Here is a 17,646-nt window from a genome sequence, read left to right as displayed (position 1 = left end):
CAAATCTATAACATATGACCGCTGCAGCCTGTTACTGATGATTGGGCTGCAGCAGTGACATCAAATCTATAACATATGACCGCTGCAGCCTGTTACTGATGATTGGGCTGCAGCGGTGATATCCCACATATAACATATGACCGCTGCAGCCTGTTACTGATGATTGGGCTGCAGCGGTGACATCCCATCTACAACATATGACCGCTGCAGCCTGTTACTGATGATTGGGCTGCAGCGGTGACACCACATCTATAACATATGACCGCTGCAGCCTGTTACTGATATTTGGGCTGCAGCGGTGACACCACATCTATAACATATGACCGCTGCAGCTTGTCACTGATGATTGGGCTGCAACGGTGACATCCCATCTACAACATAAGACCGCTGCAGCCTGTTACTGATGGCTGGCCTGCACCAGTGATATCCCATCCACTTCCTCCTGCTTGAATGCCTGTCTTTGTGCTGTGTGACTTCAGACAAACTAACTGTTAAGTAGGAGGAAGCAGGACTGGGCAGGTCAGTAGAGCTGGAGTGACAGAGGCTTCAGTTTTACCATAGTCGGTTTATTTAATTTTAGTTAACAGTATAAAGAAAAAAAATCAGAGGTTTCAAATACCCGGTCTGTGTAGCTCTCACAGTAACATCTCACTGGTAGGATTATTGGAGCCCAGGAAGAAGAATCCACTTGTACTTTTCCACTGTCAAGTAACTACTTTTGACATCTTAAAACTACGAACAGAGAACAAAGAGGTAGACACGGAGATCCCCTGACCTTTACTATCAGACGTGAAGACATCAGTGGAGAAGCCGTACCAGGACACTTATTTATTGAGACACACTAATAAATCCCATACAGAAAATAAAGGCCGTGCTTTTCCTATAAAACCTATTGCATCTACTGGGAAAGGTTACAGATATCCTCGATGAAATGACGACATCGGCTCAATGACTCTTGAGGGACGGGGACTGGTCTTTCTCGGCTTCCTCTCTCCACTTGGCTTTCTTCTCTATATTCCTTTGGAGCAGAGTATTGTCTTCTTTAAGAGCCTGCAAATGGAGGGAAAGGAATTTTTCACCAGAGGGACATATAGGAGGGTCAGGGATACAACCACTTAAGAGCAGCACTGCCTCCTCGTTCTCTTGAGTATGGGATCCAACCCCAACAGAACGGATGGGCCATAGTCCCTGTACTGCAGGGCCATGCATAGAAACTTCAATGGATGTAGGGATCTGCATTTGTGGACTTGTGTAGAGCACTAGTAAGGTTGTGAAATGACTTTAAACGGAATCTGTCAGCAGAATTACACCTCCACCCCCCAAACCATTTATATGTAGAAAAGTCCACCAATATCTTTACATGGACAGTCCCTTCCGTCTTCGATGAGAAATCTGGTTTTGAATTGATATGCAAATGAGGCTGAAGGATTATGGTAGGTCTGAGGCCTCTGTCACTCCAGGTCTATTCCTAGCCCTGTGCCAGTTCCTCCTGCTTGAATGACCGCCTCTGTGCTGTGTGACTTCAAGCAAACAAGCTGTTACGCAGGAGGAAGCAGGTCTGGGCAGGGAATAGAGCTGGAGTGACAGAGGTGTCAGATGTACCATACCCCAGAAGTCTAATTTGGCTGCCACGTAAAGGTTTTGCTGGACTTGTGTGTGAAAGAGCTACGTGCAAAAATAAATAGTTTTTAAAAGAGGGGACGAAATCCCACTAACAGATTCCCTTTAAGCTCAAGCTACAACATATCTCAATATTCACAAGTCCTATAGAAGTAAATGGAGAGAGACAGGTGAACGCAGCTACCTCTCAATTCCCAATCGAACAAGGTTGGTTCCATTCTCAAAATAGAGATGAGACCCGCACATATCAGACCATGTCCTATTCCAAAACTTTCTTAGAAAATGAGAAGCACGCCATCCTCTATAATGTCACTGGCTACTGTAACATTTCCTTTCAACAAGGTAAATAGCCCCCGGCCACTGGACCACTCTGCAGTTCATGTTTGGGAAGCAGATCATCTGAAATTATGTCATTCTTCCCTACATGTGATATCATCATAGTCGAAAAGATATACAGGAATTATTATTATTGCAATTTCATCGACTATGGCAGTTTCCCATGCTCCCGGTTTTGATTAGAATCCTATGGTACACTGTTGCTTACTGTCTTGTGCCTTTAAATTTGTGCAATAAACAATCATACATTTTGCCTGATATATTTCCAATTAGTTCAAATAAAAGAAAACAAAACCAGCTAGATGACAAGTGGTCCAGCAATCATACAAATAGAAAGTAGAAAACCATCCTAAAAATATTTTAAAAATATACAACGCATTTTGGCTGTACCGTCAGATACCGGATGAAGACTGGAAACAGCTGAGTATTTTTTAATAAATATTTTTATGGAGCGTTTACTACTTTCTATTTTTTATAACTGCGGGAGTGTCACGATTTCACCTATTGGTGTTTATGGACATGGCTAGTAACAGTTCAGCCGTCCAATTCAGGGCAGGGTGTGTGGAGCTGTCAGTATGGTGATGGACAGCTAAGCCTGTCCAATCGGAGACTAGAGCATGCTGAACTGTTAGTGTGTTGAGTGTCAGTCCAGCCGCCAGATCAGGACCAGGGTGTGCGGGGTTTCCTCCATGTGTCTCTTGCTCAGAGTGATTACCTGGATATTTAGCTGGCTCTCTGCATCCAATTAGTGCCAGTTGTAGCTTCTGTTCGGTGGTGTCTGTGTGCCTTGTGTTCCTGTGCTCACTCTCAGATCTATTGTTACCCAACTTTTGACCTTGCTTCTGACCATCCATTTGCCTAACCCCTCTGTGTTGATCTGCTACCTTCATGGAATCCTGACCTCGGACAGCGACCTTACTACACCTTGGTTTATGACGAGCTCTTTTGGACCTCTTGACTACCCAACCTCATGGCTTGCCAGCGAGCAGTGAAAGGAAGCACTGATCAACCGGCTTTTTTTCCTTGGTCACATTCTGCCGGATCACTTCTTGGAGGAAAATCCTGCAGAACACCATGTCGGCTGCACCCACTTGAAACACTTCTCACTTGTGTTATATGAAGTGGTGCCCTATATTGCAAAACTGGAATCAGGTAAAAAGTTTTCCGTTTTCAATGGTCAAAATAGTTTTAATCTTTTTATGCTCAGATAGCTTCTCTCTCCCTTTCCCTCGATGGAACTCCATATTTATAAAATAAAGCGAAAATCTTAACTCAATTTCGCTTGAAACAAGCACTGACCTTTTTGCCAGATCGCACCATGAAGACGCAACCGACGATTGTGAAAAGTATCATCGCCATGCAGACTTTGATCCGAACATTGCTTCTTGCAGCAGAAATTACCTCCCATCTAGAAGGAAATGCAAAAATGTCAGTGTAGCCTATTGGATGTCTGGGAGGTACATCGTTCAGGCCTGGAGGTTGTGCGTTTGGCAGAGCTTGAAAAAGTCCATTTACCTGAACAGGGAGGCAATCCTACAAATTATTATTACACAGAGAAGCAAAGTGGATTATCCATTTAATGCACAAGGCCAACTTGGTTTTAATGACAAAATAGACATGTTGATATTTTTATAAATGTATGTTAACCTATTCGATGTTTGTGATTGTAACTAGTGTTGGATGTGGGAGAAGAGGTGTGTCCCCTATAAAAATAGGGTAGTCCTCCCATGTTTAACCATACCTGCACCCGTTGAAGTCTCAGTTGGACGCGAAACGGCCGATGTCCTGATGAGGACCCGATCCCCTGCATCCACGTTTTAAATTGTGAAAATAAAGAAGAGGAAGCGGATGCCAGCCCGACCATCTGACATTTGAGGCCAGCAGCAACAATGGAGCTCCAACGTGTACATTACAGCAAGCGGGAGTGTAATGTAGTTTCAGCTGTTGTCGGGAATATTCAAGAGCTCACGTGTAGTAGATGAGGGGCATTTTTGCGATTGGTGGTGGAAACTGTGCGATTGGCCAGAACAGGGAGTGGGAGTGGAGAGAGACAAGTGGCCATGAGTAATCGCCAACTCTACATCATAATAGAATAATCATGAGTAGAAGTGTTGGGAACACAGACGAGTACGCAGAGTCCTACAACTGAGGTTGACAATAGGTTAGTAAATTTAAAAACTTATTAGGAAATTATTTGCTGGAGGGGCCCAAGATTTCAACTACCTAGGGACACTTTTTCAGCATCGCTCTTTGTGCAACAGCGGTAGAACCCAAGGATGCGGAAAAGTAAGAATTTCCAATACGTGGAGTTGTGATGAATGTTCCTATATGAGACCGGTAACAAAGTAGGTGGATGACGATCTCGGGCTTTTGGGAAACAATACTGGATACAAAATACTCACGAGACATATTCTGGGATTTCTTCCCGATTCTTGTACCGACCGGCCCACACAAGCACCTTCTTGTCAAAATCTGTTGGTTTTCTCTCGTTTCTATAAAGTTGGTGACCTGAATGTAGAAAGAAACGAAGGCATGTTTGGGGTTTTGGTTAACAAGATCAAAAAACATTGTGCCGTAATTAAAGAAAAATCTATCATCTGATTAAAACGATATAATCTGTATTCTTCACAAAATAGACCACCTGGCCCTAATGAGGCTGGTGAACTTACTTTGACAATCTATGACAGAATAGCTGTATAATCCTCTTTAAAAGTTTTTTTTTTTTTAAACCGAATATTAAAATAAACATTTAATGAGTCCAGCTATGGAAAAGTTGTAAAAAAGGATGATACAGGCATTCTGACAGAGTTTCAAAGTAAGTACACTAGCCTCATCAGGTATAAGATCTATTTAAATGTATGCATTTTGTATTGCAGAATCTGGTAAGATTCGGGGTAGAAACCAAGAAATAAAGAGATAAGTGCTAGATCTCAGGAGAGCTGCAAGTGAGATAAAGATTAGAGTCTATTAGGGCAAGTGAAGACAACAGTTTTCTCCACATCTGAGAAAATCGGTCTGATTATGCTGATCAGACTCCGGTCAGAGTGTGCGTCGATATTTTCAGAGGTGGACAGAAAAAAATTAAAAAAAAAAATTTCAGTCCTTGAATATTAGAATGCACTCGGATGTCATTGAACTGCCGTCTGATTTTTTCCATGGACCCATAGAGTTAAATGGGTGAATGTCATCCGATTCTCGGAGGCAAATCACGCCGCCATTTTTTCCTTGGACTGAGGAAGGAATTAAAACTAAACAGTTTGTATATTTCAATGTTTTTATCTTCTATGGTTAGTAAGGAGATAATTCACAGAGAAGGGATCTTTTTTCCCTCCTACAGGAGTGAGAACACGAGCAGTTGAATGTTAAAGGGGTGATCCGAAAGAAAATTTTAATTTAATGGCCTAATCACTTTTCTAATATACATTTAATACATCTAACATCAATTAAAAAAAACACCATTCCAGTTCTGCTTCATCTTCCTTACTTTTTTTTTTTTTTTTTTAAATCTTCTGTTCTGATAACGTTTCGATTGCGAGTCCACAGTGCAATGCTGAGATTCTCAAATGGGAGGTCATCAGCCATTGCCCTAAACCAAAACGTACGGTAGCTTCATCAGGAACGTCCTTTTCAGGGGGTGGGCTAGTCCCTGCTCTATTGAGCATGCGTCTGTTGTCAATCCTCAGTACATGCTCCCTGATCACCGTGCAGTATCACATTTCAGGGTGGTAACATCTGTTTCAAGGCCTTGTCTCTGCTCTCCGTGCTCACTCCTTTTCAATTCGCACTGACACTGCATTTTCTTACCAGCTTGTCACTTCTCATAAATTGTTTTTTATTTTAAATTCACGATTTTGTCATTAACACCTTTCCGTCATTGGACGTAATAGTACGCCGATGCCGGACTCCCCCTGATAAGTGCCGCCTCCGGCGCTGAGCCCGCACCTTTCTGGGCACATGACAGCTGATTTGTACCCGCAACAGCCGCGGGAGGATAACTAATTAAATGCCCCTGTCTATCTCTGACAGCAGCATGTAACTCGCACTCACTGAACGCGTGTTGCTAATCTCACCCATTGGTGACCCTGTCACATGATGGCGGGTCACCGATGGGTCAGCATGACAACCAGAGGTCTGCCAGATTGTTATTAGTGCCACCCAGTGGTTGGAGCTCATAGCAAGTGAGCATTTCTGCTACACACAGGCAATCTGATCATTGCCTGTGCGTAGCAGAGGCGATCGAAGTACTGCAGCATCTAGTCTCCCATGGAGACTACCGAAGCATGCAAAAAGTAAAAAAAAAAAAAGTTTTTAAAAATATTAAATAAATATTAAATATCACCCCCTATCGCCCCATTCAAAATAATAAAAAAAAATATATATATATATATATATATATACACACATATTTGGTCTCAGAAAATGGCACTATATATTTTTTTTAACAAAATTTTGGATTTTTTTTCACCACTTACCGTATATACTCGAGTATAAGCCGAGATATTCAGCCCACTTTTTTGGGCTGAAAGTCCCCCTCTCGGCTTATACTCGAGTCATATACCCGGGGGTCGGGGAGGGGGTGAGGGGGAGCGGGGGCTGTGTAGTTATACTTACCTGCTGCGGCGCGGTCCCTGCAGTCCCTGGCTTCCCCGGCGCTGCAGCTTCTTCCTGTAATTGAGCGGTCACAGTTACCGATCATTTACAGCAGGGGTCCCCAACTCCAGTCCTCAAGGCCCACCAACATGTCATGTTTTCAGGATTTCCTTAGTTTTGCCCAGGTAATAATTGTATCACCTGTGTAATGCAAAGGAAATCCTGAAAACATGACCTGTTGGTGGGCCTTGAGGACTGGAGTTGGGGACCTCTGCTGTAAATGATCGGTAACTGTGACCGCTCAATTACAGGAAGAAGCTGCAGCGCCGGGGAAGCCAGGGACTGCAGGGACCGCAACAGGAGCAGGTAAGGGGAACGCAGCGCTGCGCGATATTTACCTGCTCCTCGCTCCGGTGCGGCTCCGTCTGCAGCGTCTCCTGGCAGTGACGCTCAGGTTAGAGGGCGCTGTGACGTAGTCAGTGCGCGCCCTCTGCTGAGCGTCAGTGCTGGAGACGGAGCCGCACGAGGAGCAGGTAAATATTGAAAGCGCCGGCGTCCTGAGCAAGAGAGGTGAGTATGTGATTTTTTTTTTATGGCAGCACCAGCAGCATTCTATATGGCACAGCATTATATAAGGAGCATCTATGGGGCCATAAAGAACGGTGCAGAGCATTATATATGGCACAGCATTATATAAGGAGCATCTATGGGGCCAAAAAGTATGGTGCAGAGCATTATATATGGCACAGCTTTATAAGGAGCATCTATGGGGAAATAATGAACGGTGCAGAGCAATATACCGTATATGGGGCACAGCTTTATAAGCAGCATCTATGGGGCCATAATCAACGGTGCAGAGCAATATATATGGGGCACAGCTTTATAAGGAGCATCTATGGGGCCATAACCAATGGTGCAGAGCAATATATATGGGGCACAGCTTTATAAGGAGCATCTATGGGGCCATAACCAATGGTGCAGAGCAATATACCGTATATGGGGCACAGCTTTATAAGGAGCATCTATGGGGCCATAATCAACGGTGCAGAGCAATATATATATGGCACAGCTTTATAAGGATTACAAAAAAAAAGACTCGCACATCCAAACTAGTGTGAATAGGTGCATACCAGGAGCAGCTACCACCATACATAAATATACAAAAAAGGTTGCACTCTATCGTGCAAAAGCATGTCTAATCTGAAATATATGAAATATGAATAGCAAAATGGCTTTTGAACATTAGGAAAATATTTAAGAGACGCTTTGCACAGAATTTGATATAATCAAATAGTGGGAGCCCATCAACCATCGTCAAGGTGGTCTCATAAAACTGATGGGTCCCTGATCTCCCTGTCCAAATGTGAACACTTACCGAAGGCCAATGTGTGTATGCCTGGGTGAATGTGGACACCTCTGTTCAGCAAAGCCTACATATGAGTTGGCCAGGACCAAGTGTGATGAGATGCAATTAAAAACCACATGGTGATGGGAGGAGTGCTCAGTCAGCTACCATAGAAATGACAAAAAAAAAAGACTCGCACATCCAAACTAGTGTGAATAGGTGCATACCAGGAGCAGCTACCTCCATACACAATATACAAAAAAGGTTGCACTCTATCGTGCAAAAGCATGTCTAATATGAAATATATATCAAATTCTGTGCAAAGCGTCTCTTAAATATTTTCCTAATGTTCAAAAGCCATTTTGCTATTCATATTTCATGTATTTCATATTAGACATGCTTTTGCACGATAGAGTGCAACCTTTTTTGTATATTTATGTATGGAGGTAGCTGCTCCTGGTATGCACCTATTCACACTAGTTTGGATGTGCGAGTCTATTTTTTTCTGTCATTTCTATGGTAGCTGACTGAGCACTCCTCCCATCACCATGTGGTTTTTAATTACATCTAATCACACTTGGTTCCGGCCAACTCATATGTAGGCTTTGCTGACAGAGGTGTCCACATTAATCCAGGCATACAGACATTGGCCTTCGGTAAGTGTTCACATTTGGACAGGGGGGTCAGGGACCCATCAGTTTTATGAGACCACCTTGACGATGGTTGATGGGCTCACACTATTTGATTATATCAAATTCTGTGCAAAGCGTCTCTTAAATATTTTCCTAATGTTCAAAAGCCATTTTGCTATTCATATTTCACAGCTTTATAAGGAGCATCTATGAGGCCATAATGAACGGTGCAGAGCATTATATGTGGCACAGCTTTATATGGAGCATCTATGGGGCCATAATGAACGGTATAGAGCATTCTATATAGCACAGTTGTATATGGAGCATCTATGGGGCAATAATGAACGGTATGGAGCATCTATTTTTATTTTTGAAATTTACGAGTAGCTGCTGCATTTTCCACCCTAGGCTTATACTCGAGTCAATAAGTTTTCCCAGTTTTTTGTGGCAAAATTAGGGGGGGGTCGGCTTATACTCGGGTCGGCTTATACTCGAGTATATACGGTAAATAGAAAGGAACCTAGACATGTTTGGTGTCTGTGAACTCAATGACCTGGAGAATCATAATTGCAGGTCAGTTTAAGCATTTAGTGAACATGGTAAGAAAACAAAAAGAAAACCTGTGAAATTGCACTTTTTTTTTTTTCAATTTCACCGCACTTGTAATTTTTTTTCCCGTTTTCCAGTACACGATATGTTAAAACCAATGGTGTCCTTCAAAAGCACAACTCGCCCTGCAAAAAAACAAGTCCTCGCATGGCCATATTGACTGAAAAATAAAAAAAGTTATGGCTCTGGGAAGAAGGGGAGCAAAAAAAAAATGAAAACGCAAAAATTGAAATACCTCTGGTTGTTGAGTGGTTAATATGAAAACTGTCTCAAAACTTCTGCTCGTGAGATGGTTAAAGTCCATGGCCATTTTTGCCAAGAACAGGTTTTTCTTTAATGTTTCAAAAGCATCTACTGTTATGAAAAGGAAGGAACTTGATACAAGTGTTCCCTCCTTTATCTACCATTCCCCAATAAATCTATTCTATAAGTCTCCATAGGCAAATTGCTGCTTCAGAGGCCTAGAACACTGTAGCGCCATCTGTTGGAAGCAGCCATCCTACAAGTCACTATCGGTCACTTTAATGAGCCTTGCAATATGACTTAGGATAGAAGCCAAATCAGAATCTCAATTTACAGACACTGTTTCGGGGTACTGCCCCTCATCAGTGCAAAGTATGAGTTCAGTACAGAGTCTCTCACCTAAATTGGATTAGGCGTGGAAAACAATATTTATATACCATTTTGGTAAAGCTTAAGGTGACGTCAGGTTTATTACACACTCATTGGAATTACTGTACGTTTATGGGATATGTACTATTTTTACACCTATATACTGTAGACTGTGTACACCCCGGGAACTTGTCATGAGTCGTTGGAGCAGTAAATACTCAGCATAAAACTTACGTAAATCAAAATATGTGCAAGACAAGTAAATGGCCCTGGTTCTGTAAAACTATATGTACGTGCTGATTTTTATGCAAATGTAAAGCTTCTTTTTACAGGACCAGCAAAAGCTATAAAACATCAGAAATTTCATTCACAGGTTTTCCCTTCCCCCCCCCCCCCCCCCCGTGAATATGAGAACTGCAGTGATTTTTCACGCATAGAAATCAATGGCAGTGCTACAACACAACAAACTTTTTCACTGCATTTTTGTGGAGTTTTTGATGAATACAACTAACTTTATCGAAAATGTACTGTAGAGAACTCCCACGTATAATCCTCACAAAAAAAAGTCCAAAACACCAAAAAGAAAACGTAGTGAAAACACTGAAAATTTTAATGGCCATGAAAGCAGGTTTTAGCTGCAGTGAAAACTCTGCATGTGAACATACCCAACAAATCGTTTGGGGAGTCACTTGAATCTGAATTTTTTTATATATATACAGTGGGTACAGAAAGTATTCAGACCCCTTTACATTTTTCACTCCTTGTGTCATTGCAGCCATTTGATAAATTCATAAAAGTTCATTTTTTCTCATTAATGTACACTATGCACCCCATCTTGATTGAAAAAAACCCAGAAATGTAGAAATGTTTGCAAATTTATTAAAAAAGAAAAACTGAAATATCACATGGTCATAAGTATACAGACCCTTTGCTCAGTACTGAGTAGAAGCACCGTTTTGAGCTAGTACAGCCATGAGTCTTCTTGGGAATGATGCAACAAGTTTTTCACACCTGGATTTGGGGATCCTCTGCCATTCTTCCTTGCAGATCCTCTCCAGTTCCGTCAGGTTGGATGGTGACCGTTGGTGGACGCCATTTTCGGGTCTCTCCAGAGATGCTCAGTTGGGTTTAGGTCAGGGCTCAGGCTGGGCCAGTCAAGAATGGTCACAGAGTTGTTCTGAAGCCACTCCATTGTTATTTTAGCTGTGTGCTTAGGGTCATTGTCTTGTCAGAAGGTGAACCCTTGGGCAACCTTTGCTACATACTTAGGCAGTTAACTGGTTCATGCAGCTTTACATGAACACCCGAGCCTTACACTATGGCCGGTCCGAATAACTAAAGCAATTGTTACCATCCACCTCTCGTGTCTCCCCTTTTCCTCATCGTTTGTAAGCTTGCGAGCAGCAGGGCCCTCATTCCTCTTGGTATCTATTTTTGAACTGTGATCTCTGTTATGCTGTAATGTCTATACAAGTCCCCTCTATAATTTGTAAAGCGCTGCGGAATATGTTGGCGCTATATAAATAAAATTATTATAATAATAATTATAATAATAATAAGTCTGAGATCCAGAGCACTCTGGAAGAGGTTTTCATTCAGGATATCTCTGTACTTGGCCGCATTCATGTTTCCTTCAATGACAACCAGTCATCCTGTCTCTGCAGCTGAAAAACACCCCCATAGCATGATGCTGCCACCACCATGTTTCACTGTTGGGATTGTATTGGGCAGGTGATGAGCAGTGACTGGTTTTCTCCACACATACCGCTTAGAATTATCACCAAAAAGGTCTATCTTCATCTCATCAGACCAGAGAATCTTATTTCTCATAGTCTGGGAGACCTTCATGTGTTTTTTTAGCAAACTATGCAGGCCTTCATATGTCTTGCACTGATGAGAGGCTTCCGTCGGGCCACTCTGCCATAAAGACCCGACTGGTGGAGGGCTGCAGTGATAGTTGACTTTGTGGAACTTGCTCCCATCTCCCTACTGCATCTCTGGAGCTCAACCACAGTGATCCTGGGGTTCTTCTTTACCTCTCTCACCAAGGCTCTTCTCCCACGATTGCTTAGTTTGGCTGGACGGCCAGGTCTAGGAAGACTTCTGGTGGTCCCAAACTTCTTCCATTCCAGTACTGCAGAAATTCTGTTGTAACCTTGGCTAGATCTGTGCCTTGCCTCAATTCTGTCTCTCCTTGGCCAGTTCCTTTGACCTCATGATTCTCATTTGGTCTGACATGCACTGTGAGCTGTGAGGTCTTATATAGACAGGTGTGCGCCTTTCCAAATCAAGTCCTATCAGCTTGAGGCTATGTTCACACTTTGCAGAATCCACTGCGGATTTTTCCGCAGCAGAATTCCAAAATCCGCAGTGAAAACCCGTCGCGGTTTTTACTGCGGTTTCTTCTGCGGATATTCATCTGCAGTTTTCTATTGGAGCAGGTGAAAATCCGCAGAAAAGAAGTGACATGCTGCGGAATGTAATCCGCAGCGTTTCCGCGTGGTTTTTTCCGCAGCATGTGCACTGCGTTTTTTGTTTCCCATAGGTTTACATTGTACTGTAAACTCATGGGAAACTGCTGCAGATCCGCAGCGGTCAAATCCACTGCGGATCCGCAGCAAAATCCGCAAAGTGTGAATATAGCCTAATTAAACAAAGCTGGACTCCAATGAAGGAGTAGAACCATCTCAAGGAGGATCACAAGGAAATGGAAAGTATGTGACTTAAGGCCCCTTCACACTCAGCGACGCTGCAGCGACAACGATGTCGATCGCTGCAGCGTCGCTGTTTGGTCGCTGGAGAGCTGTCACACAGACAGCTCTCCAGCGACCAACGATGCCGGTAACCAGGGTAAACATCGGGTTACTAATCGCAGGGCCGCGCTTAGTAACCCGATGTTTACCCTGGTTACCATCGTAAAAGTAAAAAAAAACAAACACTACATACTTACCTTCCGCTGTCTGTCCCTGGCGCTCTGCTTCTCTGTACTGACTGTGAGCACAGCGGCCGGAAAGCAGAGCGGTGACGTCACCGCTCTGCTTTCCGGCTGGCCGGCGCTCACAGCCTGTGCAGAGAAGCAGAGCGCCAGGGACAGACAGCGGTAGGTAAGTATGTAGTGTTTGTTTTTCTTTACTTTTACGCTGGTAACCAGGGTAAACATCGGGTTACTAAGTGCGGCCCTGCGCTTAGTAACCCGATGTTTACCCTGGTTACCAGCGAAGACATCGCTGAATCGGCGTCACACACGCCGATTCAGCGATGTCTGCAGGAAGTCCAGAGACTAAATAAAGTTCTGGACTTTCTGCAGCGACCAACGACATCACAGCAGGATCCTGATCGCTGCTGCGTGTCTAACTGAACGATATCGCTAGCCAGGACGCTGCAACGTCACGGATCGCTAGCGATAACGTTCAGTGTGAAGGTACCTTTAATATGGAGTGTCTGAGCAAAGGGTCTGAATACTTATGACCATATGATATTTCAGTTTTTATTTTTTATTAAATTTGCAAAAATGTCTACATTTCTGTCTTTTTTCAGTCAAGATGGGGTGCATAGTGTACATTAAAGAGAAAAAAATGAGCTTTTTTGAATTTAAATGGCTGCAATGAAACAGAGTGAAAAATGTAGAGGGGTCTGAATACATTCCGTACCCACTGTATGTTCATAAAAAAATAATTAAAATAATAAATAGTTATATACTCACCTTCTGGTGGCCCCCGGATCTAGCCCAGGCCTTAGCGATGCTCGCGGCAACTCCCGTTCCCAGTGATGCTTTGCGACAATGACCTGCGATGACGTAGTGGTCTCAGGTGATGCTACGTCATCTGGGGTCATTGTCGCGAGGCATCGCTGGTAATGGGAGCTGCCAGGAGCATCGCGAGGATCGGGAAGGCTGCGGGGGACGCCGGAAGGTGAGAATATCACGATTTTTTATTCTTTTAATTATTTTTAACATTATATCTTTTAGGCAGCATCAATAGTAAAAACTTGGTCACACTTGTCAAACACTATGTTTGACAAGTGTGACCAACCTGTCAATCAGTTCTCCAAGCGATGCTACAGATTGCTTGGAAAACGCTAGCATTCTGCAAGCTGATTACGCTTGCAAAACGCTAGTGTTTAGCGGGAATACGCATGCCAATTCCGCATGCGTTTTACCCACGGCAGGGAGTTGCGGAAGTGCCGCGGAAATTTCAGTGGCAATTCAGCAACGTGTGGACTTAGCCTAAATGACAAAGAACTGCTGTATGTAAAAGCTCATGTTAAAAATCGCATTGCATACGGATACATAGATGAGAGGAAATGGCATCATCGCATCGCAAACGGATTACACACGGATGACTGTACGGAGAACGCTCGAGCGACTCTCGGACGACAGACTGAAAGACTGACACCGGTTCTGTGTCTTGGAGACACTTGTGGTTTTGGCATATAAATACTGATGGAAAATCACTGACGTCTGAATGAGCCCTTATTGTTCTGATTTTCTAGTGCACGAAAAAAAAAAAATCAGGATGTCTGAATGAGGCCAAGAAGAGACAGAATTTTTTTTTTCTGTAGAAAAATTAAATAGCGGCGAGTTGTATCAGATACTATAGCACAAAGCTGCCATCATACACAAGTATTACATCCTGCAGAGAATTATTCCATAACATTGAATCACAAGGGGGCATCCCACAAGGCGCTGCCCAGATACCAATTTCGCCTTTCATCGCTGGTCAGGGCTGCACACAAACACTCTGCATGGATGGATGGACAGGCAGGACATAACCTGCACCGCAGATGGAGTCACAATCTATAGTCTGTGCTTGTGTAGCACCAACATCCTGAGAAAATCAGAAATTGTAACACTTTGTAAAACTTTTCCCATTTATGGCAACTTTGTAAAGTACAAACTAAACTTTCTCTGATCTGCAACTTACTGTAGATGACACCAGAATCTAGAGTGCAAAAAAACTGCAATAATACATTATCATCTATATTATATTTGTGCATTGCACTCCATGGGAGGCACTTACCCCCATAGGCTTCATTTTTCGTTACACTGGGCTTGGCAGGATTGGCATTCTGGCAGTATGACCTTGTGTGCAGCAGAGCACTCCTTGGATCAGTCCTTGGAGCACAGACTCCTCTGACTAAGGATCTTAAAGTGACAGCAGCCAGTCCTGACATTGTCCCTGCGGTGGAGTTGATCAGCTGAGCTGCAGGCAGGGGGTCACTGTGCTCACTGCTCTCCTCTGTGCTCAGGGTGAGGGCGGAGGAGGAGGACCTCACTGCAGGAAGTGTGCAGGCCCCAGCTCCTCCTCCTCACTGGCTGCACAGTTCCCCTGAGTCATGGTGACAGGCTGTCCTCAGTGTCTGCAGTCTGTACAGGACAGGAGTTATGAGCTGCAGGAGGCAGATTGCACGTACACAGCCTGTCCTGTGCCTCAAGACAGAAACCGTGTCTGGAAGGTACAGTAATTACACAGAAGCACCTTGGGATGAACAATGTACTGTAGTACTACTGCACCCAGCAAAGTGTAACATTCCTGGGAGACTGCCTAACCACTGTGTGTCAGCAGACCTGTAGCCAGCATTAGCCAGGCCTAGACATTAATATCATCCATCTCACAACTAAGGTCTAGTGTTTGTTTATTTGTGTTTTATAAATACCAGAAAAGGAGAATGAAAAAAAAGGGAAAACTTGACTATATTTTCTCTTTTCCCCGTGTTTTGTTAGCCTGTTTACAGACGGAAAAAAAGGGAAAACCTGATTATACACTGCTCAAAAAAAATAAAGGGAACACTTAAACAACAGAATCTAACTCCAAGTAAATCAAACTTCTGTGAAATCAAACTGTCCACTTAGGAAGCAACACTGATTGACAATCAATTTCACATGCTGTTTTGCAAATGGAATAGACAACAGATGAAAGTTATTGGCAATTATCAATACAGGAAAGAAATATATCTTGGTACCGTGTTAGCCAGTAGATAGAAAAATATTTAGAATTGAGAGTCCTCAGTGGTTGATACCTTTTAATGGAATAATAGCATTGGAAAAAAAAAGGGAAAAACCATGGTAAGTCAGGTGACCCTTTTTTTTTTTCTTTTTTTTTTCTATGCTATGTTGTGCATAAGTATGTGATTCTTCAGAATTTGTTTTAGTCTTTGCCTGATGAAGAGACCTGTGTAGTCTCGAAAACTTGCAATTTGTTACCATCTTTTCAGTTAGCCATTAAAAGGTATCAACCACTGAGGACTCTCAATTCTAAATATTTGGCAATTATCAAGACACTCAAAAAAGGAGTGGTTCTGCAGGTGGGGACCACAGACCCCATCGCAGTACTAATTCTTTCTGGCTGATGTTTTGGTTCCTTTTGAATGTTGGTTGTGCTTTCACACTCGTGGTAGCATGAGACAGACTCTGCAACCCACACTAATAGCTTAGGTAGTACAGCTCATCCAGGATGGCACATCAATGCAAGCTGTGGCAAGAAGGTTTGCTGTGTCTGTCAGCGTAGTGTCCAGATGCTGAAGGCGCTACCAGGAGACAGGCCAGTACACCAGGAAACGTGGAGGGGGCTGTAGGAGGGAAACAACCCAGCAGCAGGACCCTTACCTCAGCCTTTGTGCAAGGAGGAACAGGAGGAGCACTGCAAGAGCCCTGCAAAATGACCTCCAGCAGGCCACAAAGGTGCATGTGTCTGCACAAATGGTTAGAAACCGACTCCATGTGGATGGTCTGAGTGCCCGACATCCACAGATGGGGGTTGTGCTCGCAGCCCAACACCGTGCCGGACGCTTGGCATTTGCCACAGAACACAAGGATTGACAAATTTGCCACTGGCGCCCTTCTGCTCTTCACAGATGAAAGCAGGTTCACACAAAGCACATGTGACAGACGTGACAGAATCTGGAGACGCCGTGGAGAGCGATCTGCTGCCAGCAACATCCTTCAGTATGACCGGTTGGGGTCGCATTTCTTTGGAGGGCCGCGCAGACCTCCATGTGCTCGCCAGATGTAGCCTGACTGCCATTAGGTACCCAGATGAGATCCTCAGACTCATTGTGAGACCATATGCTGGTGCGGATGGCCCTGGGTCCTGCTAATGCAGGACAATGCCAGACCTCATGTGGCTGGAGTGTGTCAGTGTGAAGGCATTGAAGCTATGGACTGGCCCACCCATTCCCCAGACCTGAATCCGATTGAACGCATCTGGGACATCCTGTCTTGCACCATCCACCAACGTCACGTTGCACCACAGACTGTCCAGGAGTTGGTGGATGCTTTAGTCCAAGTCTGGGAGGAGATCCCTCAGGAGACCATCCGCCACCTCATCAGGAGCATGCCCAGGCATTGTAGGGAGATCATGCAGGCACGTGGAGGCCACACACCCTACTGAGCATAATTTCCTTGTCTTGAGGCATTTCCACTGAAGTTGGATCAGCCTGTAACTTCATTTTCCACTTTGATTATGAGCATCATTCCAACTACAGACCTCTGTGGGATATTAGTTGTGATTTACATTGGTCATTTTTAAGTTTTATTGTTCTCAACACATTCCACTATATAATAAATAAAGATTTACAACTGGAATATTTATTCAGTGATATCAAGGATGTGGGATTTCAGTGTTCACTTTATGTTTTGAGCAGTGTATTTTCTCTTTTCCCTGTGTTTTCGTAGCCTGTTTACAGATGGAAAAAAGGGAAAACCTGATTATATTTTCTTTTGTCTGTGTTTTGTTTGCCTGTTTACAGATGGAAATAAAAAAAAGGAACAAATAAAAACTTTGTGTATGTAAGAAGTGTGAACGATGCATGTTAGGCTTTGTTAACATCTCTGTTTGCATATTCTGTTTATTCCTTTAGGAGGATCAATGAAATGGAATTAATGTACAAAGCAGATTAGTTTGA

At 43.5% G+C, this 17,646-nt stretch overlaps 1 protein-coding gene across 1 annotated transcript; it reads right to left on the bottom strand.

Annotated features, from left to right (window-relative positions):
* Window positions 1–813: 813 nt before the first annotated feature.
* On the bottom strand, window positions 814–15,024 carry LOC138661926 (protein FAM162B-like). The gene is made up of 4 exons (XM_069746924.1): window positions 14,763–15,024; window positions 4,359–4,464; window positions 3,256–3,364; window positions 814–1,050 (listed from the first exon to the last, which is right to left on the bottom strand). Exons 1-4 carry the CDS (start codon window positions 14,914–14,916, stop codon window positions 946–948), a joined length of 474 nt encoding a protein of 157 aa, XP_069603025.1. The 5' UTR covers window positions 14,917–15,024; the 3' UTR covers window positions 814–945.
* Between the last annotated feature and the right edge of the window lie 2,622 nt (window positions 15,025–17,646).

This window comes from Ranitomeya imitator, chromosome 2 (assembly GCF_032444005.1).
Source record: "Ranitomeya imitator isolate aRanImi1 chromosome 2, aRanImi1.pri, whole genome shotgun sequence".
Classification (NCBI taxonomy): Eukaryota; Metazoa; Chordata; class Amphibia; order Anura; family Dendrobatidae; genus Ranitomeya; species Ranitomeya imitator.
This window is presented reverse-complemented; position numbering and strand designations above follow the sequence as displayed.